Source organism: Chiroxiphia lanceolata, chromosome 16 (assembly GCF_009829145.1).
Source record: "Chiroxiphia lanceolata isolate bChiLan1 chromosome 16, bChiLan1.pri, whole genome shotgun sequence".
Lineage (NCBI taxonomy): Eukaryota > Metazoa > Chordata > Aves > Passeriformes > Pipridae > Chiroxiphia > Chiroxiphia lanceolata.
Window position 1 is genome coordinate 7,719,994 of NC_045652.1, and position 26,696 is coordinate 7,746,689.

Here is a 26,696-nt window from a genome sequence, read left to right on the forward strand (position 1 = left end):
GGACCAATTATTGGAAGGTAGAGGCTTTTTGTTGGCTATATTAATAAGTCAAATCTACATTATGTAAGTCATTAGTGTTGAGAACTTAAACCATTGCTAAAACCATTTCTAACTTGCTAAAACCATTTCTAATAGAAAACATTATAAGAAATTAAGGGCATTTCTCTGTCACTGGTATTTTTCCACCCTAAATCTTCTTTATATAAAGGATTTAAAAATTTTAGGACCTCTCTTTATTATGTGATTATTATTTTTTTTTAACTTTCCACCTCTTCCTCTAACAGTCTTGTCTTGTGATAACATTAAGAGACTATAAGAATAAAAGTTATATTTCAGAATTACTTCGAAACAAAGGAAGAAGGAGGGGCATGGTCTTTTCCCCCATTTGAGGTCTCAATTCTTGCATATTATTCTGGGGAACTGGGCTAGAAGGCTTGCTTATGAATGATTTAAGGCTCTTTATATGACTTACATGTCAAAATCTTAATTGGAGACCTGTATTTTTTTGAACTTTCACTAAACAAGTTATTTGTTCCTTGCTTCCCTGACTCCTACTAGCATTTTAACCAATGAGCTTCATACTTAATAGCAGGAGTTTTGTTCTGTTCATGATTTTTTGAGAAATGTTTTGTGTTCTCTCTGTTTGGTGATCACCCCCTGCCCCAGATTCTAATATCAGTTTAAAAGAAGATCCCATATTGCATGGTAGGCTTAGTTCTCCTGTAGTAATAAAGAAAACTCCAAACTGTGTTTTTTTCTGTGGGTGAATGTGATCTCCCCAGGGGTTAGAGATCTGAATCTAATTCTTAGAACCCGATGTGGTAATTACCATTAATGTTTCTTATTTCACCTTTGTGGCAATAGAAGAACAAAAAGACAGAAACTTCTGGATTTATTTGGGCTTTTATTGGCTTGAAGAAAGGTCTGAGAACTTTGTGGGTATAGGAGCACTTACCCTCACATGAGACCACGAAGGGAAGTACTGAAATCTCTTTCCAAATTGGCAGTCAGGCTCACTCTATGTTCATTTGTTCCACTGCCTGTGGTAAGTGGTATAGGTCTGTGCAGGGGCATAATTCCAGAATTTCTCCTGGCAGAAGTAGTTTCAAGAGTCTGTGGAGATCTGGGAATGAGATCAAGTATTTGGTTGTGTGGCTTTTACTTTTTAGTAGAATCCTAGTTTTGTGTAGTCAAAACATTTTAAAAAAAATCACTGCTACCTTTCATCAAACATGTGAAATAGCTGTTAGAAAAGTATTACTGTAAAATCTGTACAAGTCTTTTACATTTTTCTTCCGCCTCCTATTTGCAGAGTACACCCTTAGATGTTACAGTAAACCAATAAACCATTCATTTCATAGTTAGTACAGACTTCAAAGGAATTGGCTGTGTATTAAAAGTTTCATATAAATGCAGCATGAGGTCACTGTGTGCACCACCACAAAGGTACCATTTTACTTGTACATTCTGCACTAACTTCAGTTGCAAGAAAAACAACTGCATTGTGTCATAGGAGAGGTCTGTGCATTTTAGGTAACTTCCTGTTTATTAAGAAAAAAAGCTAGAGGAAATAAATGTCAGCTGAGGTGGAAAAGTATGTTTGTCCATGTATATTATGCTTCTTCATCTGGAATTGATTCTAGAACCATTGGATCCTCTAATGCAAGTAGTACTATTTTTTTCAAAATAATTTCAGTATAATAGACCTAGTATTTTTGAAGGACTTATAAACATGTAAATAGGAGTTTGTGATGGCTATTTCAATGTCATATACCTCGTTTTGTGCCTTGTTTACCAGTTTTAGGGATGTTGTTACTGTCTACTGCTTGTTTCTGTGAATGTTCCTGAGCGGATAGGAGGGGTGTTTCTGCTGCTTTCTGGGGGGATTCTGGAGTATTTTTCTTGCACAAATATCTGTTACTTGTTTTATCAACCTTTATACACCACCTGTGGTGTAGCCTGAACAGTAAGCACAGCAGAGCAGATGTTATGCTGGTCAGGGTTGTGCGTGATTGTGCTTGTTTAGACTCTGTTCTAAATATGCTCTTAGACAAATGGTGAGCTTCAGCACATGTTTCATGGTCTGACTCCAAAATGTGAATGACAGAACAAAGAAGCTATATCAGGTATTATGGACTTTTTTAAAACAAGGTGAGAATTCCTTTAAAGCAACCTTAAAGAGAGAGGACCTTTTCTGCACCTCCCCTCACCCTGTTGCCCACTGATGCAGCTCCTCTAGGCTCAGCCAGATTTGCCAAATCTCCTGTCTGGGGAGAGGCAGGCAGGAAATTTGCTGTCCTAGATGGATGCCGTGAGGCCATCAGCTTTCAGCCTACCCTGAGGAGAATGGTTGAGTCAGCTCTTGGGTTTATAGGTGCTACACTGGGGAATTTTTTAATACGAGAGCTGCCAGATTGTGAGACTTCCGATTTCAGTGGGAAAGTGATGATATTAAAATGAAAGTCGTCAGCTGCAATTACAGTGTTACTGCCTGAGAGAGCTAATTACTTGCACTCAACTAAAATGTAAGCATTGCATTAAATGAAAAATGTTTTTTACTGTTAGGAAGATAAGACTGAGAAACCATATCTTGGTATAACAAAGGAGGTGGGTGATACTGAAGTAATGGGTACACACCAATGTCAGTGTCAAACTCCATTTGAAAGAGTAAGTGTTGGCCATGATATTAAGATTCCAGTGTGGTTTTGTAATCTCATTTTTTTACACAGGTGTGTGGTAATGTTTAAGTAATTTTTCTGTCACAGTTGGTTCATGCAGGTGGATTTAACAGTGTGCTGGCAGCCTACATCTCCAGCACACTTGCACACAGCAGGCGTGCAACTGAGCAATTTTGGTCTCTTCATTTCTGCAAGTGAAAATTTTAAAATGTGCCGTGGGTCAAGTAGGATTATTGATGTGAGAACAAGCAGCCACTGGCTGCTCACTAATCAACCTTTCCTGGCTGCCTGTCCAGTGTCAATGCTGTTATTCCTCAGGTTAGGCATCCTGGAGGCATAACAGCTTCCCTGTGCTCTGTCTTCCCTCAGCACAGGCACAATGACTGATCTTTTGTGTTACACCTTTGTCTGACATTCCTGCTTCTGATGTTTTTATTTTGCCTGCTCCTGAAATTTTAGACAGGAGTTAATATAGTTCTTAATTTAGCTAGGGTTTATGCACTGTACGTAAGTGGTTTACCTGTGAATAGAACCAGGTCATTTGATTCTGGAGAATGCCAAGAATTTTTTTGTGCCTTTCTTGTAGATAGAGGTTTTCCCTTCAGACATGATGGGAAGGTTTTTCGTGCCATGAGAGAAAACCTGCAACAGGGCACAAAAACTGTGGACCAGTATTTTTCAGCCACAGTGCTGGTGGTGAAAATGAAAACTGAGAAATAGGTCAGATAAATTTAAAAATACTCATTTGCTATTCTGGGAAACTTAAAAATTGTCAAGGAATTTTTGAAAGGGGAAAAAGAAATCTGAAATTATTTAACATCTGAGATATGTTTTTTCTGGACTAGGCTAAAACTAGCAGATCTCTTCTCTCCCAACATGTAGTAAGAAAGGAACAAGAATCAGACTGATTCTTCTCCAGTGGGTTCCTGCAGTCATAGCTTAAAATAAAGGCTGGTTTCTGATTGTACAGTCTAAGAGCTATAGACCTTAACCCCTTTTTTCTTCCTCTTCCTTCATGGCAGGAATCTGCTGGTTTGTGTAGGCTTTCAGTGGATAGTTGTATCTCTGTCATTTGTTGTGACCTTGGAAAGTGGAAGGGTTAACTGATCAGTCAGAGTGAAAAGTATTAATCTTTGAGATGTGAAAAACGGGGCAGCTTTGTGCTTTAATAGAACTTGCTAAAATAGCATTTCTAAAACTTGGGTCAGAAAAAGTGTTGTTAATTTGCTAATTAATGTCTGTTAAATACAAAGGTCTGCTTCAGTGAATGTTCCATGAAGGATTTTTGGTTTTGATGGAAAAAAATAAAACTGGGTTTATATAAAGCAAAGGAGAAGCATGTACTTTATACTGGCAGAACTGGTCTAGACTTGTGTAACTGAACCTGATGATTTGAATATGAATGCATGTTGGTTTCATGATGAGTGTGACGTGTTTTCCAGCTACAGTTGAGTCTCATAAAGCTGTGGTATCCTCCATGCAGAGCTTGGGCTATGCCTGTCTTCTGTAATGAATTGAGTTCCTCTTGATTTTGTCTGCTGAGGGCATCAACAGCTCAGTTCAGGCTGGGAACCTGCTGCTGATGTGACCTACTGACAGTCCCCTGTCCTGCTCATTGGGTCTCTCAAGTGTGGCCTGAGTGACTTTTGCACAGATGTTAACTGGGAAATGTGCTCCAGTGGCAGATGGTCAGTCTGCAGCAGAGCCTGCAACTTCACTTGGTGTGGACCTGAGTGAGAGGAAACTCGTGAGGTTGTTGCTCAGCAGCAAGTATTGTGTCCACAACCCCATCCCTGCCTCTGCTCCTGCCTTGTGTAGACGCAGCCTGAGGGAATTGCACCTGTGGAAACAGCAGGAATAATACTACTGTGTCTCTCTTCGTGCATTCCTTGTCTTTTTCACCTGAAGTGAATGTAAAATGGAAGCAGCCTCTGCATCTCACCTGTGTGTTGCCATTTCTCTTGTATTGGGAGGAAAAGTGGATTTTAAGCTAAGCATGGTCCTACTTGATAGCAACAGCCTCTGGATCAAATCCTGGAAAAAGTATGAAAGAAGATACAGTGATGTTGCTGCAGCTGTTAAATTCTAGCAGATAGTCTGAACCAAAATTGCCTGTTTGTCCCATCCTTCTTGCATTTTATGCAGAAACAAACACCTCCAGATAACTTGCAAATAAGAAAGTCAAATGAAAGGTTGCACATGTTTTTAGAATGTCCTCCAGCCAATATGCATAGCAGTCATGCAGACAGCACTTCTTGCTTTTATTTCGCCACGTGGCAGTGACATGTGCATTACCTGCTCTGACCTCTCTGGTACTTTCCTGATTCATTTTACAGCAAACATTTACAAACACTGCAGAAGGAGTTAGTAACTTTCTTAAGCAGTGTGTAGATCTCCAAAAGTTTACTCAGTAAAATGCTGTTGTTTGTTTGTGGGAAAGCTGATTACATCCTGTCGATTTACTTGTATAATCTTGTAACTGTCTTAATTTGTGAATTGTAAACTGTTCTGCAGAGTCATGAGACTTTTTCTTGGCTGTTGTGCTGTAGTGGAGCAGCTGGGACTTAGAAAGCTGAAAACATTTGTGTGGTGGCTAAATGTAAGGATGACTCAGCTGAAATTTCTGATGAGTTATGCAGTTAGGAAACTTAATAAGCATGTGGCTTGCCCACAGTGTCTCACAGGCACTGCCTGGTCACAAACAGCTTATGTGACCCCTCTGCAGATACATGAAAACGTAATTGGGCATTCGTATGCTCTACCAGTGTGAATTCCCTTGAATTAGCTGTAGTAAGTTCAGAGATTTTCTAAAAACTGGAAAATTAAAAATGATAGGAAGTGAGAAGAATTTTTAGCATGCTGTGGAATTAGAGGAGAAAAATAACAGTGAGTGTCCTGTTATACCACAATCTGTGGTATCTGACTGGGAAAGAAGTCTTAGATTCTGACAGAAATTGAGGGAAATGGGGAAGGCAAATACATCTTCCATTTCTCTTTAGATCTATGTTCTCTTTGTAATTGTGCTTGAAACTGTTTAATCAGTGGAAGATGGGGACAAACAAAGATCAAAGTGTGATGATTCTGAGCAGTGGGATCTGGTTTCAGCTTTGATGTTGGAATAGAGGGGCCAGGCACTACAGCTCCTTTTGGTTCTGTTTCCTCATCTATAAAATGTGGATAATGGCACTTATTTCTGTGACCAGCTCAGGCTTTTATAGAGGAGAAGGATCATTATGTCCCAGTAGTGGTACTGGTGGTGCAAGCTGAGCAACTGTCTGAAAAAATGCTTTGCCACTGAAGATGATAGTACAGTTAACAAGGCTTTGGGCTTGGGACTGCTGCTCTTGGCTGTGGGGCTTTTAAACAGAGGCTTGTGAGGGATGTTTCAGCTGTCCAGTATTGCAGTCCATCTGCAGCAGCAGTATTTCTGTATTGCATTATTCTGTTGGACAGTCAAAAATTTATGGCACTTGAGAGGAAGTGTCACTTTTGATAATTTTTCAGCAGAGTCAGTAATTTTAAGGTAAAATTTGCTGCAAGAGATTGTCCTAACTGACAGCAAACATAAATATGATATGAAAGCTCATTTTATTAAACAGTCTGTCATTGTAAATAGTCCTTGTACCAGTACTGGAAATGGTGATCACATTTTTATTACTATGTCAGTTTTGGTTTGATTGTAAGGTTGTTTGTCTTGGGTTTGGCACTTGTGTTGAGAAAAATAGGAAAACATTGAATTATATTGATTTAGATTCTCTTGTTGTTGAGTAGGAAATAGGCTGCAAGAGTGAACCTTTTACTTAGTTCTGTGCCTTGTGAATCCTCAACTGGGTTTGCTGCAGACAGCTTGGGAACTGTGCTTAACAAATACTGGCATGATATTGTCTTCTGCCATTTACTTTTACTGTGTGCCAGATAATGTTTGCAGGTGGAAATTTGGGAATGCGGTGTATCTGAATATTTAAACATACATGTGATGCACAGTGGTTATAGTGGGAGGTAGCTAGCACTGTCGTGTTTTTTTTTTTGCAATGATAATGTGAAAATTCTTGATCAATGCTGTTAAAGATCCTGGTAAGTACTGTTGAGGATCCCTATTACACTCGAGTGAGCTGTATGTTATGGTAGCTGTGTATAACCACAGAAGTGACACCGTCATCTTGTGAAGGTTTGAAACTTCTGAGCTACAAAAAGTGCAATAAAATTAGATGCATCACAGAATGGAGCCAGTTTAATACAAGTATAAATAAGTGCACAAGAGATACAGAATAAGGCTGATAGCGGCTATTTCTGACTTTTAAATATCGAAGTTCAGTGTTTGCTTTTTCTTTAACTCAGCCTGTTTTCTTGCCCCAGGATTGGAATCTGACATGGTACACAGAAGATCCAGATTTCACCCCATGCTTTCAGAACACAGTCCTGGTCTGGATTCCTTGCACTTACCTGTGGATCTGTTTCCCAGTGTACTACCTGTACCTTCGCCGTCATGACAGGGGATACATACAGATGTCCAACCTTAACAAAGCCAAAACGGTACATGACTTTAAAATCAGGACTTCCTGAGCTTATCTGGAAGTTCAAATCTATTTTCAGCAGTGTTTTAGCACAGTATTTTTGTTGAGCACCATTCTTGGCCTGCATGTACACTTCAGCTGTAACTTACTTGTTCTCCTTGTGTTTGATTTCCAAGCCTTACATGCTTCCCTTGCCCTTTTATTAGGCTTTTTGAAATTTACTCTGGCACAATAACAGACATGTAGATCCTTTGTAAGACCAGTTGGAGAAGACTATTTTAGGCAACTCAGTCTCAAGGCCAAGTTGTTTTTCTTTTGTGTATGTTGTAGAATTGCCCAAAGGATATGATCTGATTATGACTTCTACTAACACATAACATCTAGTGTTCATCTATATGTTGTGCTGCATTATCTGTGTGAACTGATGTATTAAAGACACTTCTCTGTTGCAGGCTTTGGGTTTAATACTGTGGATAGTCTGCTGGGCAGACCTTTTCTACTCTTTCTGGGAAAGAAGTCAAAATGGAGCTCAAAAAATATTTTATCTCATTAGCCCTACAGTATTGGGTATAACAATGGTAAGTTCTTCTGCATGGCCACTGTTCATGCAAAACCTTAAGCAATAACACCATCTTGATGTTACTCACAGTGTTGTAATTCTTTAAGCTACTGCCTTTATAGACAGACTTATTCTGCAGCTGAACTACAGTTGACTCTGAAATGTCTGCTGTGTTTTAATAAAAAAATTAGGAAAAAACCCCCCTCCAACCCAACAGTGCTCAGTGTGTTGCACATCAGCACATAAGGCAGTGCTAGTTGTCTTATCTTATTTTGGTAGGCTTGAGCTACCATTTATTTAATAGTTTGACTCAAGCATGGGGTGAAGGAATCAACTCAAAGAATACTGTTTCAGCCTAGGTAATACAAACCATTGAACTTGGTGGAAGACAGTCAAAGGCACTGCATTATTAAGTATCTTATTACAAACTCTCTTGCATGTAACATTCTTTAGGGCACGTTTTCTTTGTTACGCTTCGTGGCACAGTGGAAATCCTAAATGCCACGAGTCACACAGGTGTCCCCAGCTAACTCTTTCTACCTAGATCCACAACTATTGTCTGCTTCCACACCAGTATCCTTGCTGCCTGCCTTTCAAGGAAAATGCCTTGCTATTCATTTGTTGTCACATATATAGTGGACTTGGAGTGGTAGTGATTAAAGATGCTCAAGGGGCAGGGTGGGACACCACAGCTCCAACAACAACCAAACAGAAAAACCCCACCCAACAGCCCTCAAACCTACCGACAAATGCAAGAGCTGTTAAGTACTTTGTGGTCATTTAATAATGCAATTGTCAAGCTTTTGTCAGGCTGATTGAAAATGCCTCTGTCAGCAGCTGAGTGAGATGTACCAGCTTCCTAAAGGACTCTGAAAGCACACAAAATACAGAAGTAGAGTAATACTTGGTCAGTGTTGTTTGGCATTGTGACTTATATGGAAAGAAATCTTTTTATTGTAAAAACAACTTTTGACAGCACTTTTGTGTATGTGATCATTTATTTTTATGTAATATATATTCCTTTTCTCTTTTTTTTTGTCCATTACTGATACAGAGAATTTCCTATTTAAATGTATTTTTGAATTACACTTAAAATTTCAGGGTGTTAGTATGTGTGGGACATACTGGATTAGAAATTTTAAATAAGCACACTTTAGCACAGTACCTTTAATATGTGCATAACATATTGTAAAACTTACGCATATATTTTTATCTTATTTGTTCCCAGTTGGTTGCCACATATTTAATACAATATGAAAGAATAAAAGGAGTCCAGTCTTCAGGTGTAATGACGATTTTCTGGTTTATCTCGTTGTTATGTGCCACAGTGATTTTGATATCCAAAATAAAACATGCCTTAAATATGGTAAGTGATTTTTAGCCTCATTCAGTTGAGAATAATCTGAAATGCTGCAGTAATAGAGTAGTTACTTGCTAATTATGCCAGTCAAGTCAGTTAATGATTCATTCAGGGTACCTTCATTCCTTGGGTTATAACAGCGAAACAATCAGGATTTAATGACTCCTGTTTTGAACTGCTAGTGGAATTCATAGGGATTTTACCTGTAGCAACAATTGCCAAGAAAATTTTTCTGGCTGTTGGAGAAAGCGGATGTGTCTACTTGAGTACACTAAAAGTGGATAATGTTTGATATGAAACTGTTTTAACTGGGAGTTTACGTCACCTTCCTGTTATTATACCGTGGATTTCCTGAAACACTTTGTTCAGTGGTGGTGTGGTCTCACCTGCCAGGGCAAAGTGAAAGTGTACAATTGAAATATTTTTATGTCTTGTAGTAAGGCCACCTCAAATATCAGACTAATTGCAAAGCTGCCTGAAAATGGCAAATCACTTTGATTTCTTGAGACCTTTAAGCCCTGTTGGGAATTTTGAGAACTTTCAGCCAACTTTTGTCTTCAGCTGTTGTGAATGGGATTTTACTGGGGGATGTGTGTGTCCCTCTATTCCTGTGCTTTGATGGGCTGTGGTTGACATGTTATGTATCAGTCCCAGTCTAAAAAATGAAAGAACCTCTGAATTTAAGCACAGTGGAACAAAGTGCAATCTAAATTCTTCTCCTCTAATTCTTATCTTCTGTGTGTGTACTAATTAAAAAATTTGCTTTGAATACTCCTTGTAACCCAGTGCATAAATGCCTTGCTCCTCTAAGGAAAGAAGTTCATACTTGTGTGATTATGGTAGTGACTGAATAAAAATAAATGGTATCTTTCACATCTTCCCCCCTCTCATTACCTTCCCTTTACTGAAATAGACATTACCCCTAATTTGCATGGGTGGGTAGTATGGGACTAACTTAGTTTGCAGAACTTACAGGAAGGAGTGGTTTTCTGTTTAATGGTAACATATTGTTTTAAATCAATTCCTCAAGCCTTCTAATTGGAGTGTTACCTTCCTTTGTAGGGTGCTGAAGTGGATACATTTCGTTATGTCACCTTCTGCATTTACTTTGTCCTGTTATTTGCACAGCTCATCCTGTGTTGTTTTCCAGAACAACCACCTTTGTTTTCTGAAACAGTGAATGATCCTGTAAGTAAGTCTGTGCTGAGTATCATACCTGCAATATTCTGTGCAAGGAGCTATGGGGCTGTAGTCTCCCAGATAATTCAAATTCTGCTTTTTGCTTGGTGAGGAAAAAGATGATGCCCATAACGTGCAAAAATGGGTTTGAGGGGGGCCTGTATGGAAGAAAAAGCGCAAAAATTGTTTCACTCATTCCTGAATAGCATTCCTGAGGTTGAGTCATATTTATTTATATTCAGTAGTGCTTCTGGCAGTCGGTGGGAAATAGGGATTTGAAATGCTGTGCTCCTAGTCAGCTGATATGTTCAGTAGGCAGTAACTCACAAGGATGTGGATTCCCTTTCTTTTGAAGGTGGGGAAGAATCTAGACCCGGAAAACTTTTGACTCTGGATAGATGTGTTTGATTTCCGTATTTATCTCTCTTGTGTCAAGCAAAAATTTAACCAACTCAATTGCAAGAGCAGCTAATGTTAGAGGGTGGTCTGGATGCAGAAATTTAATTTTGCCTGGACATGATGTTTTTTGCATGTGTTCTTAATTATATGTGCTGAATATATGTAGAGTGACCCAAGGGATGCTGGGTTATCCTTGCTTACCTCTGGGCTAGATCTTCTGAGTCACAGTGGAGTGACACTTGACACTGCCTGGAGTTTGCCAAGTTTAGAAACTTCATTTCTATAATTTGATTTTTTTTTTTTTTAATACAGGGTCTGATTCTGGTTTGATGGCTGTTAGGTGTTGCTGACTGATGGAGGAAAGTGTGGAATGTGTGATGTGGGGAACAAATGTTGCCTTTGTAACTGTGGAAAGGGTCCATAAGCAGTTCCACTTACTGAATTCCACAGTTACTTTCTCCATCAGTATCCAGGGTGCCAGTGGTGCTCTGCATTCCACAGCAAACAGTCTGTGTGTATATGTCTGGAGGGAAGAGCAAACTGCTGGGTCTTTGGCACCTCTCTGGGTTCTTTTCATCTCATTCAGGGATTAAATATACTTGACAGGATACTGTGGATTTATGGAAACCTTCTTTTCTGCTTTGATTGTGTTTGTAATAATTACAAGGTGCTTTGAGACCACAGTGGTTTGTTTTTCTCTTCTGAGTATTTCTAGGAGTGTCTTTAGGAAATAGGGCAGACTTGAAATTTTAACTTTCTCTTTTCATGACTGGTGTGTCTGTTATGATAGAGAAAAAAAGAAAGAAGTCATGTTAGACAGCCTTAAATTCTGCTTTGTTCCCTTCTGCCTAGCATTTCCAAACCAGAAATGTTTGTAAGTCTTGAGTAAAATCTTAGTATATGTTTACTTAAGTCAGAAAACTAGAGTAAAATTTCTAAGAAGTAGATACTGATGTATATAGAAGTCAAATAATGTGTTTTGTCTCTTGTTTACATTACACAAATCCAGACTTATTACAGCTTGTTGTCTTCATTCTACTTGGCATAAAACTCAGTAGAATTAATAGTTCTTTGTGTGATAACTATTTAATTTTACAAAAATAGTATTATTTTAAAAGTAATGTAACATGTTTTAATGTTTTAAACTTTGGCTTTAAGTGCAAATAAAGTCTGCTTTTTGGTAGTACAAGATCTAGTGGGCTCTTGAATTTAGAGCTTCCACCTTCAAGTTGATTAAATAAAGTGTAAAGGAAAAAAGCAGTACAGCATTTTATATAAAACTGAGAATGTTGTTCAGTTTTGATGAAGTTGAAAGTATACCCTGTATTTGCTGAAGTAGAAATCTGTGCCTGAATGCTGGAAGTTTTGCCCCTTTCCTTTCTTTGACTTTAAAAACTTCATTCATTAAGTGATGGTTTGCTTGCAGTCATCTTACTGCAAGTGTTTAAATACTTCGGAAATGTGAAACTGTTGTCCCTTAAAAAAAAAAAAGGGCATACGTCTCATATATACTCTTATTGTTCCCTGCAAAGTTGCAAAAGAAGTTCTGTGAGAAAGAGAAAATGCAGGACTCTCTTGTATAGCTGGGTGATAACACACAGCTACACAGGAGAGCCAGGTTACACTAACAAGAGCTGAAAAATGCAAATGTTTGAAACACTTGGCTCTGGCTGGGTTAATTGCAGCCCTCTAATGGTGTTTGGTGACTTTAGTAGATAGAATTCCTGAGTTGTTCCAATTACAGTTGAAGATAAAAACCTAGTGGTTTGTTGTCCCAAAGAGGTGGCTGGTTTTAGCATTCTTTAGGTGCTGTTCAGAGCAGAGAAAGAGGGAAGAGAGAAATGTGCACTGGAATTCTGCAAGTAAATCACCTTTAGTACCTTTGAGATTCTCTCAGCCTTTCTTTAAAATGCTGTTTTAGTCCAACAGATTAGGAGAGGACATTAACTTGAAGAGCAGTCAGACAACCAGACACTGTGCTGGGTGTAGAACAGGAGTGGGCTGTGTGCATTTATGGATACTAAAGTTTCCCTTGCTTATTGATGAATGAGATACAGGGTTTCTAAGGGGACGTTTGGGATGCTTTTCTGGAGTTTACAGTTTTTTTCGTTTTTGCATCTATGTTGATGAAATCACAGCACTTCACTGCTAGAACACTAGAACTGAATTTTCATTCATGACTAACTGCCCAATTAACTTATTTATGCCCTCCTGTGGTAGCATACCTTGCATTGATATAGGCACTGGACTGGAAAGACTGTCTGGCCTGCACTGTCTTGTGAAAGTCCTTCAGTTATTTGTTGTATTGTTGATATGAAACACTGCTATTCCTTGTGTCCCAGTGGTTGAGTCTGCTGACAGCCCCGGAGCTCTGCTTCTGTTTTCTGAACAAGCTCTCAGCAGCATAAATGGCAAATTTTAGTAATGTGAAAAAATACCATACACAAAAGGAATTTCAAAAGCATATTTTCTGCTTTGCTTGTTTCTCTTGACCCTGTATCAGTCACTTTGATTTCTTTTTCTCCCTTCTAGAATCCATGTCCAGAGTTCAGTGCTTCTTTCCTCTCCAGAATCACATTCTGGTGGATCACTGGGTAAGATCAAGGTGCTGTGTATGGCACCAGTTCAAGTTAGATGGCACTTTGGGATCCTGCTTTCAGAGTTAAATTAGCAATAATCCTGCAATTATAATTTTTGTTGTTTTGGTTGGTTGTTTTGTAGATAGATTAAATGGATACTTTTTCCAAATTTGATTAATATTTTTTACTTTCTTTGTAGAGTCCTTGTAATTTTAAATTTTAGCAGTATTTCCAGAATCACAGAATATTCTGAGTTGGAAGGGACGCACAAGGATCATCAAGTCCATCTCTTAAGTGAATGGCCTGTATAGGGATCAAATCCATGACCTTGATGTTGTTTAACATGCTCGCTGGAAGAATATAATAAAAAAATTTTCTTTGGGAAATATAAGAAGGTAGAAATTACCTGCTGTGTTTAGAAACTAAGGCATTCAAAACTGTTACCTCTTTTTGCCCAGGAGGCTTTTTTTTCCTATTAACTTAGTTTTAGTTATGCTGTATGAGTTAAAGCACAGAAACATGTAAAATAACACTGGTGTATAGTTGTGGTTGGTACTTGGCCAGAGTTCCAACAGAAAGTTAGATGAAAGGAATTGCTTTGTGAAATTAAGAGCTAATAAAGATTTTGAAACTTGGTAGGCATGGGAGTATTAATTTCCTGGCTGATTTTCAAATGAGATCACTTCATCCTTTCTTTTATTTTCCCTGAAATTTGAATTCAGTGGCATCTCTTGGATCCCTAGATGTTTTGGTGTCTAATTCTCGCAGGAAAGACAGGAGGATGTGTATTTTAGCATCTGGACCTGTGTGGTTACAGGTCCCAATGCTTGCATACATCTTTGTGAAGAGCTGGCTCTGCTTTGGGGCTGGATGCAAGGACCACTGCCTTATGGCATATATATATATACACACATCTCTAGTGTTCCTAAATTTATATTGCTGATTCTTTCTAATACAGGTTGATGATTCAGGGTTATCGGAGTCCTTTGGAAGCCAAGGATTTGTGGTCATTAAATAAAGATGACAAATCAGAGCAAATAGTGCCGGATTTGGCTCGAAATTGGGCAAAAGAGTGGTCAAAGACCAAGAGGTGAGTTCAGTTATCCTGGCTGTCAGTTCTCCCAAGACACAGAGGTTTAAAAGCTCAAGTTTCTCAAACTCTCTTTAGAGCTGTTTGTCATTTGTTATCAAACCTGCTTTTGTAAGGCCCATGTGGCAGCCTGGATTTGTCCTTAAGTGCACACAGAACAGGAACCAAGTAGGGTGGTGTGTTTCTTCTTTATGAACAGCTTCATCAACTTCCCCTTAGTCTTTTGTGATCCAAACCTTATTACTGTGACTTTTGATGTGTGTTTCTTGTCCTGGGGAGGGAATGTTTTCACACAAACTTCAGTCATGTAATTAGGGAACTTGGGCTCCCTCTGTAGTTGCCAAAGCCTCAGGAGGGTGGTTCAGGGTATAAAAGTGAAAAGCTTATTACTCTCCTTTGACTATATAGGGAGTCTGAGCATCTAAGCCAGATGACTAAAATTAGACTGCATGCCTGCACTCTCCATCCTACTTTCATCATCCTGTACTGCAGCAAATAGAAGTACCTTTTCATTGAAGGAAAATTACATGCTTGCTTACACGGCATGTTTTTATATACAGCTTGTCCTCAGAAGTTCAGAGTATGTAGTTTGGCATAAGCCAGATGTGTAGAAAGAATGTGTGCATTGGGGATGTCTTGGCATCAGTGTGACTTGTGTTTTATCTCTGGTGGTACGAATCTCTGGTTCAGCACTACTGGATTCTAGAATAATAATGTCCTTTACTCTTTAAGCTTAACACAATTTAGAGCCCTTTTCCTCATTCCCCAGGGCAGACCTGTAGGAGAGATTTGACAGGGATGTTACCCATCCAAGCAAAGGCGGCCATTTCTGAATGGCCAGTTCCTTTAGTTATGGTTGCATGATTAAAAACGTTAAAACCCAGTTTTAAACTATTGAGAGTCATAATAAGCAGCTCATAAACATCTCATTTGTATAGTGTACATTTTTCCACTCGGCTTTATACTTGAATGAAGGCTACATTATATACCTGCTCTTATTTCAGGCAACCATTAGACATGTTATATGCGCCCAAAAAGCAGCAAAAATCAGGCGACTCAAATGGTGATGTGACAGAAGAGGCTGAAGCTTTGATTATAAAACCATCTCAGAAGAACTCTGAAGCATCTTTATTCAAGGTGTTATATAAAACCTTTGGACCATATTTTCTCATGAGTTTCCTGTTTAAAGCCGCACATGATCTCTTGATGTTTGCAGGCCCGGAAATTCTGAAGTAAGACCTATATACTTTGTTATTGTATTAAAAGTATGTGAACAGAATTTAAAACACTCTGGTATTTCACTCCTCAGGCTGCTTTGCCTTCAGCTGATTAAATGGAAAAGAGGTATCATGCAAGTGAGAGACCACGAACAAAGATGATTTTGGTCCATTAGTTTTCAAGTTATAACATCATACAATAAATTTTTGACTTCTTATGTTCCTTTTCAACACTAGAAAGCCAGGCAGAAATATCATCAACAATAACAGGAGATTTTATTAAATTCTAACCTGTAATTATTTTGGGACTACCCATCACGGTATGTGAAGCCAGAGAGCTGAGGGGCTGGGAGAGTTGTATTGCTTTAAGGTGATAAGAAGTAAAGCAACTGTAAGTGGTTGTATTTTAGCTGGAGGAAACATGAGACTTTTTAGTGTAGCTCCAAGAGAATGCTATACATGTAAGCTACGTGATACTTTATGTTTCAAATTAGTACCTTGAGGAGGGAGTGTGTGCTCATATAAAATGATCTCCAGTTTCTAAGAAGTTTGCTTAAGTGTTTTGTCTAAGTTTGGTACTTTAGGTGCTTGCATGACCTGTAGTGATTGAAATAATCTAAAGTTGTGACCATGACATCTGATTTTGTTTTTCGTCTACCAAGAGAATTAATTTCTCTCTCCACAGGTTGTTACTCAAGTTTGTAAATAACAAAGCTGCCCCAGACTGGCAAGGCTACTTTTATACAGTGCTGCTGTTTGTTTGTACCTGTCTTCAGACACTGATTCTTCACCAGTATTTTCATATATGCTTTGTAACTGGAATGAGGCTCAAAACAGCTATTGTTGGTGTAATTTATCGAAAGGTAGGTGTTTCTATAAATATACAGTACCTGTCTGTGACTGTGAGAATGCATCACTTAAGTCTGAATTATTAGTTATGAGACTCTGGTACGCTGATTCCTAACTCTTAATAGAAATAAGACAGTATCTAATTTATAAATAAAAGCCTTTAAGCTAGGGCAATCTTCTAATTTACTAGTTAACTCTCTTTTTCCCACTGCCAAACAAGAAATCGTCTCATTTAGACTAGGGGTGTGCAATGATTCAGTTTGTGCAGGAAAATTAAGATGCACCTACATTTACAGCTTCATTTGGGACTTAGCAGCAGTGCCACCTCACCTTACCTGGAACATTTTAGAAAGCTGTGGACTGATAGCTCTATGTGAGAAGAATGTGTTACAAGAAATGAAGATTCCAAGTCTTACACAAAACCACTAAACAAAATAAGCAGATGATATCCCTCAAAGATGGCTTATTGACTATCACCTTAAACCTAGCTTAGCTGCTTGCTTCAAACTGTGCAACTTGCATTTTGCAAAACATACAGGGTAAACAGAATATGAAGCAGGAATATGATTGCTTGTAATTTTAAAGAAGAATCTCTGTAAAGCAGTTGAATTCTGTGGAGAAAATGCAAATAAGTCTTCTGTCATGTTGTCTTGTTTTTATTTTTTATCTGCACCTAGGCACTTGTTATCACGAATTCTGCTAGAAAGACTTCAACTGTGGGTGAGATTGTGAATCTAATGTCTGTGGATGCTCAGAGATTCATGGATTTGGCTACCTATATAAATATGATTTGGTCTGCACCTTTCCAGGTGATATTAGCACTGTACTTACTGTGGCAGGTGAGTACTGTGTGTTGTTTCCTGTTTTGGCTTTGGCAACGTGCTGCTTCCTATGATTCTGTGATTACAGACAGCTGTTGCTCAGACCACTGGAGGGTTAGAGCAGTGTGGGGAAAATGCTGTTTATTTCGAGCCATTCAGAACTGCTTTTGTCACTGCTACCAAGAAGGAAGGCAGGAGATTCTGAATTTGGGCATCTGAGTGCATATGAGAGGGCTGCAGGTGGGACCTTTTGGGAGACTGCAATACCTGTAGTATCTCACTTGTCACTTGATTTAAATAAAAGTGGTCTTGGCTCTGTACTCAGAGTCACCGTGTGAGGTGTCACCAGGCTGACTCTTCATGAATCTCTACTTCAGAAGAACAGGCAAACCAGCAAAAACTGGAAAACATTAAAAGATCATTGTATATGGGTGTAGAGATATCTCTTCAGAGAGAGCTTGATCCATATGTATCTCTGTATGGGGGCTGTATATGTATATTTGTTTCAAAAATCAAAGCATATAATTGTTTAACCTAAGCTCCTACTTGATCCTTATCTTCCCCTAAGCTGTTCTTGAAAAGGGAAGAAGAGGTTGAAAAACTATTTCAGAATGCTTTTCTGTAGCAGATGTGGCGGTTTGATTCAAGGTTTTAAGAATGAGTTTGAATAAATGTTTACAATTAAGTACTTTTCAGAATTTAGGTCCTTCGGTGCTGGCAGGAGTGGCTGTCATGATCCTTCTGGTTCCAATAAATGCTGTGATGGCAATGAAGACAAAAACCTATCAGGTTAGAACCTTTATACATGTGACAGTGCTTGTAAGAAACGTGTTCTGTTCTTTGACTTGTTCCTTGAGATTTGTCCTTTTATTTTTTTTTTCCCCATCCCACTATTTATCCCTTACAAAAAGGGAAGGGAAAGAAAGGTCAGAGGTGTTATGTATGCAGAATAAACAAACTCATGTATTTTTCAGCCTTGCAACATATCTGTGTATAATGATCTAAATTTGCAATAGTGAAGGCCAAGGTAGCATTGTAGCCATCTTTGTGAGATGTCCAATGATGGAATTGGAATTAGTTCAGTTTTTAAGTTGCTGCCTAAGAACTAAAGTGCAAACATAAACTACTGTCTACCTAATGAACCTGAATGAATGAAATATTCATCTTTCCAGAATGGTGGTTACAGTGTTAAAGTTTTCTACTGCAAAAACTACTTCCAACAGCCCCACCATGAGCTTTCTGTTGACTTCACTACTGACTGAATTTACTGCGTGTCAGTGGAGATTGTTATATTGAAGTGAAACCTTTTAGCTCTATGTGTTCATCAGAACATACTGGAGCATTTGGTTCCTGCATGGGAGAAGGAGGGAATATCTGGCATGTCACAGCACACTGTCACTGGTGACAGCTGTCTGGGATAGCTGTACCACTGCAGTCTGCTGGCTGCACAGTGCTGAGTCACAACATCACTTCAGCTCTGCACTGCCCTCATTAAAATACTTAATGAAGATGAAAACTCTGAAATGTATGATGAATGGCCTGGCTTCTTTTGGCTGAATGGAAAGCTTTTTCCCTTAGTGCACCATCAGAAAGCTATGGATAGGGCTGAAGAGGAAGCAAAATGCAGTTTGGTCTAAGGTTAGATAAAAACTATGCATCACTAATGCTTGGTTATAGGGGCTTATTTTTTAACTACATGTTGTACCTCTGAGGAACCTGAGTCCCAGGGCTCCCTGATGCAGGGTTAATCACACTTAAACCAGTGCCACAACTGTTTTGATCTTGGTTTGGCTTTTCAGTCGGGTGAAGCATTCTTTTAATTGGTTTAAAACGTCTTGTTAATTCTGCATATTTGTTTGTTCAGATAGTATCTCAGATTTCCTGCTTGGGAAGCTAGTAAGCTTTTGATGATAATGAGGTAAATTTGCCATTGCAAAATACAAAGCTCAGGACTTTGAGGCTCTGCCAAGTATTGTGCTCTGTTAATTATTTTTTGCAATGTTGTTTTTAGGTGGCTCAAATGAAGAGCAAAGACAACAGAATTAAGCTGATGAATGAAATTCTCAATGGGATTAAAGTTCTGAAACTTTATGCTTGGGAATTAGCCTTCAGAGAGAAGGTATTAGAGATCAGACAGAAAGAACTTCAAGTCCTAAAAAAATCTGCTTACCTTGCTGCAATGGCAACCTTCACTTGGGTTTGTGCTCCTTTTTTGGTAAGTGAAACAAATCTAGAAGTCTTCTCTCCTTTTTGGGATGGTGCTTTCCAAGGCATTGCTTGAGGACTTCTTTTGGTTTTGTGTTTTAATGAGTGGAAGAGTCAGATTGCCCTCTGAAGTGGTGGGACACTGAACACTTAGGGCTTCACTTCTCTATGAAAAGGCCACTACTGTTTTCTTTGAAACTCAGTGACATCTGAGTTAGATGCATTCTAGAAGTTAATGGCTGAAGTATTTGAAAATACAAACCTCCTCTGCATCCCCTCTATTATTTTTGGTGGAGTACTTGGGGTACCTAAGGTTAAATGTATGGTCAGAGTTAGAAGGGGTCACTGATGTGCATGATACCCTCCAGGTGGGAACTGTGGCTGACAGAGTAAAAAATCCCTTATTTCAGCATCTTTGAGAGCAGCTGGTCCTAACATAAGAGTCCTTGATCAAATGGGGACACGGTGTGCCAGGAGTACCTCTGGCCAGGGTTCTCTCAGCATCTGTTTTAAGAACAGTATGGGCAGGTAAAACCATTGCATAGCTTGGGATTGCTTCAAATTCCTATTTAAAAAAAAAAGAAATCATTGATATGCGAAACATCCCTACTGTGTTTGTGGTTAGCTTACATTTCAGCTAATAAAAGGGAGAGAAGGGTGAGATCACATCAAAATTGCTTCAGACCCTATTAGAACAAGGGACCATTGCTCTTGTCTGCAGAAGCAAATAAAAGCCATGACTACATTAGGATAAAATATGTGCTGTTCCAGTTGAAGGTGTTTAAGTGTACTTTCCAGTCTCAGATTCCTTCCCTGCAAACATTTTTAGTGTTTACATTATGTTTTGGGCATGATGAAAGGCAGAGAAGCACTGCCCTGGGTAGGAAGCATCAGCTGCATTCTTAAGTGAATGCTTTTCTAAAAGAAGTCTAAGATGATTTTAATATAAATACATTATTAAATGAAATTTCTAAATAAAACTCTGCAGGTGGACTCCTTAATGCTGTTCTGTGGAGTCTGTTAGATTCCCCTAAAGTGTAGCTCTGTTCCAGCACACATTGTGGCAGTGATCCTGCTCTGCAGGGGGGTTTGACACTGGGGCACAATCAGACACAAGGCTGTTGTTCAGCATCTCATTTCTTGGATTTTTGTTTTTTTTATATGTTCTTCTGAACTTCTGATTAAAGAATTGTTGCGAGTACCTACTTGAAAGCACTTTTGACATTGAAAACTTTTATATCCTGTACTGTTTCTCCTGTTTCCATGGCCAGGGCTCTTTTAATAATGCTGTCAGGAAACTATTTATTTGCAGTATCTCCCCTACTGCTACGTGTGCTGATAAGGGTGTATTTCAGCCTAACTGTTGGTAACACAAGAGTGCAGGCATGCTGTGTGTGAGGTTATTCTTTGGACCCTTTCTTGTTTTTGATCTGCACTGGAGGGCTTTCTCCCTGGGATGTGGTTGTCCAAACTGAGGACTGTCCAAACAAGCTACTGTACCAGGCACAGCTGAGTCAGCCGCTGCACCAAGAACAATACACGTCTTCACAGCAGTCACCTCCTGAGCAGAAGTACTTATGTCTTCAGTGGATGCTGTGCTTAGATGAGACAGCTCCTTAAGTGGAGGGCTAATTGTTTCAAGTCTTTTAGGAGGGGGGATGCCAAAGGTTTGTCTGCCTTGATTTCTTGTTTTAATTGGCAGTCTTTTGGAAACAGTTTCTGGATCTTATGATATACTGAGGTGTGAGTGGGGCTACCATGGAAGAAAAGGCTATGAAGGGAATAGATCTGAAAGTGAACATCTAGTTTTACTTCAGAATGTTACTATAATTTATTCAGCATATTTTAAAAAAGATAAGTATATAGGTTTTTGGAATTATAGCTTTTGACTGATAATAACAGTGGTTCGATGTAATTTTTTGCTCAGCATGAAACTTAATTCACAACAGAAAAGCTTAATTACTATAAGGCTTCATGTTTGTAATGCAGTTTCAGGTTTCCTGGAAAACAGTCTGTCCATGATAAAGTGAGCTGTATTTGGAAATCTAGGGTTGTGGTAGTCTCTACAAAATACAAAACATGTTAGCATCGGGGTGTTTCTAACTTTTCTGTCTATAAATGTTACTGATCCAGTATCTGGTACTACAAGGAGTGCCTTAAAACTGAAACAGAGCAGGAAGAAAGACCAGTGATCGTTTCTCTCCTTCCTTTCTCCTGCAGTGTGACCACAAATAGCCTGGGATATTTGTGGTTTCACCCTTGCTATGTGAAGAAAGTCAGCACTTAGCACTTAACGCTTTTCCAAGGGGAGCCATCAACTTCTTTTTACAACAATAGATTTAAATCAAATGTTTGTTTTGCAAAAACTGTTATCAGGAATGAAGAAGTTACCTGAACATTCCTCTTTCTTTGATTTGTAGTCCTCTGATTGCAGTTATCAGACTATGTACTCCTGACTTGGTGGCTTTCAGACATGGTACCCCAACTGTAACCTTTGCCCTTTGTTTTCAGGTTGCCTTGTCCACGTTTTCTGTGTACGTCACCGTAAACAAGAACAACATCTTGGATGCTCAGAAGGCATTTGTTTCTCTGGCATTATTCAATATCCTCAGGTTTCCACTGAACATGCTTCCTATGGTCATCAGCAACATAGTGGAAGTAAGACTTCAGTCATTAACAGGTGTTTCTGTGCAGAAGTAGGCCCTGGGTGGAAAGACTATATTCCCAGGCGTAGAGGATGTCCACTGGTGAAATTCAGCCACCTCAGAAAGGGAGCTTTGCAGTTCCTGTGTTAAGTGCAGTGCAAGCAAAATTATCAATCCTGGTTGTGGTGGATGGGTGTTCGTGAAATCAGTCATGATTCTTGTGGTTTGGGAAGTGTGAGCTTGATGACTGTCCAAGCAACTATGCAGTGGATTTAAGGAGGGATTAGGAGTGCATAATAATGTGTAATGTATATGTGATGCAAAATAATGAGCTCTTAAATGTAATGAGCAGACTATATGATAGTTTTATATCTCTTTTCCATGCAGGCCAGTGTCTCCTTGAAGCGCCTTAGGGTGTTCCTGTCTCATGAAGAGTTAGATCCAGACAGCATAATCAGGGGTCCCACGACAGAGGGTGAGCTTCTTTGCCTGCTGAAAATCAGTGTGTACAGGTTTGGGGTGGTTTCTTTTGATTTCTATAGAAAATTTACTGCATTTTTGGAAGATTTCACTGATAAATTTTAGACAGCAGAGAAGGGAGTTTGTAAAAGGAAAATTGTATAAAGGTTCTACTTCCATCTCAGATAGTTTCTTCCCTCTCCGCAACTCCTGTGTCCAAAGCAAAACTTGACTTTAGCTGTGTCAGTAATTTCTAAATAAATTTTGTTACTTCCTCTTTACAAAGCCACTGTACCACTCCCTCTCAGACAGTTAATGAGCTCTGTATCATTTTAGTCATTTGGCTTTTTGGTAAGGAGTCATCTGCTGTATTTTTTTTTTCCTCTTCATCTTTCTTTTGAGAATATCCCCTCCCCTTTCTCAGCTGATAGCCATGAATAAATTGCTTGCAAATCTTTAGTGTGGGGTTTGGTTTTTTTTTTTTTGTCCATAATGGGTTGTACTTGCACACCTATGCAAATATTTAGCTAGACCAGTATTAATTGCATACTTGGTTGAATTAGAAGTGGTATATTTTGAGTTGTTGCTGTAAAAAACTACAGACGCCACTTCCATGTGACATTTCACTGAACAGTATTTTTGGTCAAAGGTATTTTATGTGGTAGTTTGATTTATTTGGCCTATCACTCTTGTAGTAACTTGACATGGTAAATGGGCAGTTTAGCTGATGCTTCTGTTAAAACACAAGTCAGATGGAGGCTGCTGGTTTCTTGAACTGACTTAGCAGTGCCGGATAAAGGAGGAGGCAGCTGAATTAGTTGCTACTCTGTGTGATTGACGTTCATGTGCCTCCTGGTTGCTGAATAACTGTAACCTTGGAACCTCTACTGTCTTACTAGATCCAGTAAAAGCAGAAGACAAATGTTTTGGTAAGCAGTGAGTTGTTGTTCTTCTGCAAAAGCAGCTTTATACCTCTGCCTGTGCATGTTTAGGTTGACTTCTGTGGCATGATCCAGAGCATGTATGCACCTTTCATTGATATGTTTATAAATATGAGTTTTCTGTTTGCAGCTGAAGGATGCATTGTTGTAAAGAATGCAACGTTTAGCTGGTCCAAAACTGATGCTCCTTTGCTGAACAGGTAAGAATTGGTACCCTTCATTCCACCCCATAAATTGCTGCATCATAAATGATCTATATTTGAATTATAAAATACATATGGAGAAGAGTTTGTTGCCTTAAAGAAATAAAACAAATGATATCTCTTCTATATATTTTTTTTTAAATTGGACCTTCATAAGTTGGAGAGATTTACAGTGTATTGCATGCATGGAATATGTAAAGGGGAGTAGCAAGAGGTGTAATGGGAGAGGAGAAAACTGCAAGGGATTTCAAGGTCTTGCTGTGTGCTGCAGATGGGGTGAGCTCCATCTAGAGGATGCAGCCAGGTCAGCCCCTTGGAATCATCCCTGGTCCCTCATGTTTGCCTGATTCCTCAGTCTCCCTTTCACAGTCTGATTCTTGCTGAACTGTAGCCATTCTTGATTCCCGTGCTGCAGAAAACCAGTGGTGAACCTTGCACATGGTATGACTGACAAAGTAACTGGGCTGATGCAGCTACAAACCCTGTCTTCCATGTGCCCTGTTCCCTTCCTTAACTTTGGCTGCTCTTTCTTGGGACTTAAATAGCATATTCCTTGGGAAGCATCCATTTGTATTTACGTTTGTGTTCACAGAGCATTTGAGAGAAATATTGGCAAGGTGAACTCTCAGTGCTTTTTTTCCTACTTTTTTCTTCCCCTTTTTTCTAATTACATATTTTAACACTATGTTCTAAGTATAAGAAGAGCTGGATGCTTTCTGAATAAGAGGTTTGCATTTTCAAACAGTTACAGTTTGGTTCTGTGTCAGTATTTGCAGTGAGTGTTCACATTGCATCTGGTTTTATATGGGCAATTCAATTGACTGTTTAACTACTGGGATGTGCCAGCAAGCGAGGCTGAATTATGTGCACTTTATTTCAGCATTAATTTCACTGTTCCTGAAGGCTCCTTGGTGGCTGTTGTTGGTCAGGTTGGCTGTGGAAAGTCTTCACTGCTGTCTGCATTACTGGGGGAGATGGACAAGAAGGAAGGCTACGTGGTTGTCAAGGTGTGATATGTCTGAAGAATCGTTCAGCTATTTGTGGGTGTTGCCAGAGGGATTCTATCTAGATTTCTGAGAGGTGTGAAGGGGGAAAGAGGCAGCCTTTCAAATGAATGCACTTTTTAGCCTGATTTCCTGGCAAGCCATGTATGTGCCTTAGCCTGCACTTTGTATAATTGCCTGTTAAGCCTGGACCCAACAACATCCAAATCTGTTGGTTTCAGATTTAGACAAATAGAACGATGAAGGTTTCTAAGATAAGTATTCTGGTGAGTCTTGTTGCCAGCTGGGTGTGAGTTGAGGAAACCCTGTTTTACTCCAACCTGAGGAACAGCAGCATTGGGTCATACCTTCTTAGACATCAGAGAATTACAAGGAGAGAAGGTGCACCCGGATACCCAAACATGGGAAAAGCTGCTGTTGCAGTTTGCACTTTCCTAGACATCAGAGTTGCACAGAGCTCCCAGAGGAAAAATGACCTGGAAGTAGATAAATAAACAAGTGAAAAGTCCTTGGTTTGTATTTTGCTGCTGCTGTAATGTTTTGCTCTTAAAATAATTTTCTTTCCATACAAATATATTGCAAACTGTAGGTTTGGTAACCTCCAAAATTGCTGGGGAAAAACAAGGTAGGTGAGATTTGAATCACTAACTATAGTGGAGAAAGAGAAGGCAGAAATGATCCTCAAAGCAAAATACTTTGCATTATCTCAATCTCTTTCTTTGAAGTGACTTTTATATGAAAACAACTTCTTGTGCTTTCTGCAGAAATCTCTTGGCAGGGTGCATTTGTTAAACACTTGCATTCCAGATTAAATTGTTTTATGAAGAACGTAATTTATAACTATATGAAAGAACTAATGACTTTTGACATTCAATAATTTGTACAAACATTGTCTAAACAAATGTTTCCTCCAGGTTTATGTTAATCCTATTATCTTTGAATGCACTTTGTTACGTTCCCTTACAGAGAGGATTATAAAACTAACATTTTGGAAAGGTGGTAGCCCAAGAACTACTTTGTACAGTTTTGAAATGACCGTAGGCAATTTGTGAGGTGATTAGCACTGCCTGCCTCACAAAGCTGTGCTGTGCTTTGACTCTGTGTGCAGACTCTTAGTCTAAAGTACTAAATAAGGAACTTTATTTTTCTTGCAGGGCTCTGTAGCCTACGTTCCTCAGCAAGCCTGGGTCCAAAATGCAACTCTGGAAGATAACATTATCTTTGGAAGGGAGATGAATGAGAGTCGGTACAAGCGTGTGATTGAGGCCTGTGCTCTGCTGCCTGATATAGAGATTCTTCCTTCAGGAGACAAAACAGAAATAGGAGAAAAGGTATTTGAATACCCACTCTACCATAACAGTGCTACTGCTTGTAGTTAAGGCTGTGGGACTTTCATTCTACTTTATCTCTAAGTCGTATTGAATTTAAAACATTCAGAGTAGAAATCCTCTGGAATAGGAGGTAGATGGTACAGTGTATTTTCCTCATCTTTAAGCCTCAAATGGGAGGAAACCAGTCCTCAATTACAAATGCAAAAGCGTCTTGCAATGACAGTTTTTAGTTGTCTCTAAGTTGCCATGGTGGTAGAGCAGAAAAATGTGTGATAACAGCAAGAGAAGAATCTTCTGAACACTTCAGCTTCCTTAAGAACAAGCAGTCATTCCCTCCAACACCAACCCCTCCCAAAAAATCCAAAACACAAACCACAAAAACAACCACCACCCCAAAACACAAACCACAAAACCAACCAAAACTGGCCCTTGGTTGCAAAAATATGTGTGGCGTGGGATTTGGAAAGTTGTAGTGCTGTGCTATGGAAGCAGGACCGGGTGTCCCCTTCCCGTGAACATGACAGAGCATGTGTTTGTGGCTGCTGGACATTCTGCTCAGCTGGGGCTCTCCTGAAGTCTGGGATATGTACTTTCCCTGCTGACTAGTTAGAGGTGGATATAGCTCTCAGCTATACAAATAACTGACAGCTCCAGATTCACCAA

The 26,696-nt window shown here is 39.2% G+C and overlaps 1 protein-coding gene across 5 annotated transcripts in view; it reads left to right on the top strand.

The window, feature by feature from the left end:
• ABCC1 (ATP binding cassette subfamily C member 1) overlaps positions 1–26,696 on the top strand; it is a 48,851-nt gene that overhangs the window by 5,722 nt on the left and 16,433 nt on the right. For 3 of the 5 annotated variants that reach the window (XM_032703481.1, XM_032703484.1, XM_032703485.1), the window contains exons 2-18: positions 7,035–7,211; positions 7,645–7,770; positions 8,980–9,117; positions 10,174–10,299; positions 13,222–13,283; positions 14,227–14,358; positions 15,363–15,590; positions 16,261–16,438; positions 17,102–17,263; positions 17,942–18,034; positions 19,257–19,460; positions 21,962–22,108; positions 22,483–22,570; positions 23,454–23,483; positions 23,626–23,695; positions 24,579–24,705; positions 25,857–26,033. In XM_032703481.1, coding sequence (XP_032559372.1) covers positions 7,035–7,211; positions 7,645–7,770; positions 8,980–9,117; positions 10,174–10,299; positions 13,222–13,283; positions 14,227–14,358; positions 15,363–15,590; positions 16,261–16,438; positions 17,102–17,263; positions 17,942–18,034; positions 19,257–19,460; positions 21,962–22,108; positions 22,483–22,570; positions 23,454–23,483; positions 23,626–23,695; positions 24,579–24,705; positions 25,857–26,033 — 2,265 coding nt within the window. The remainder of the gene's footprint in view (positions 1–7,034; positions 7,212–7,644; positions 7,771–8,979; positions 9,118–10,173; positions 10,300–13,221; positions 13,284–14,226; positions 14,359–15,362; positions 15,591–16,260; positions 16,439–17,101; positions 17,264–17,941; positions 18,035–19,256; positions 19,461–21,961; positions 22,109–22,482; positions 22,571–23,453; positions 23,484–23,625; positions 23,696–24,578; positions 24,706–25,856; positions 26,034–26,696) is intronic. The other 2 variants (XM_032703483.1, XM_032703486.1) reach the window with 1 other exon arrangement.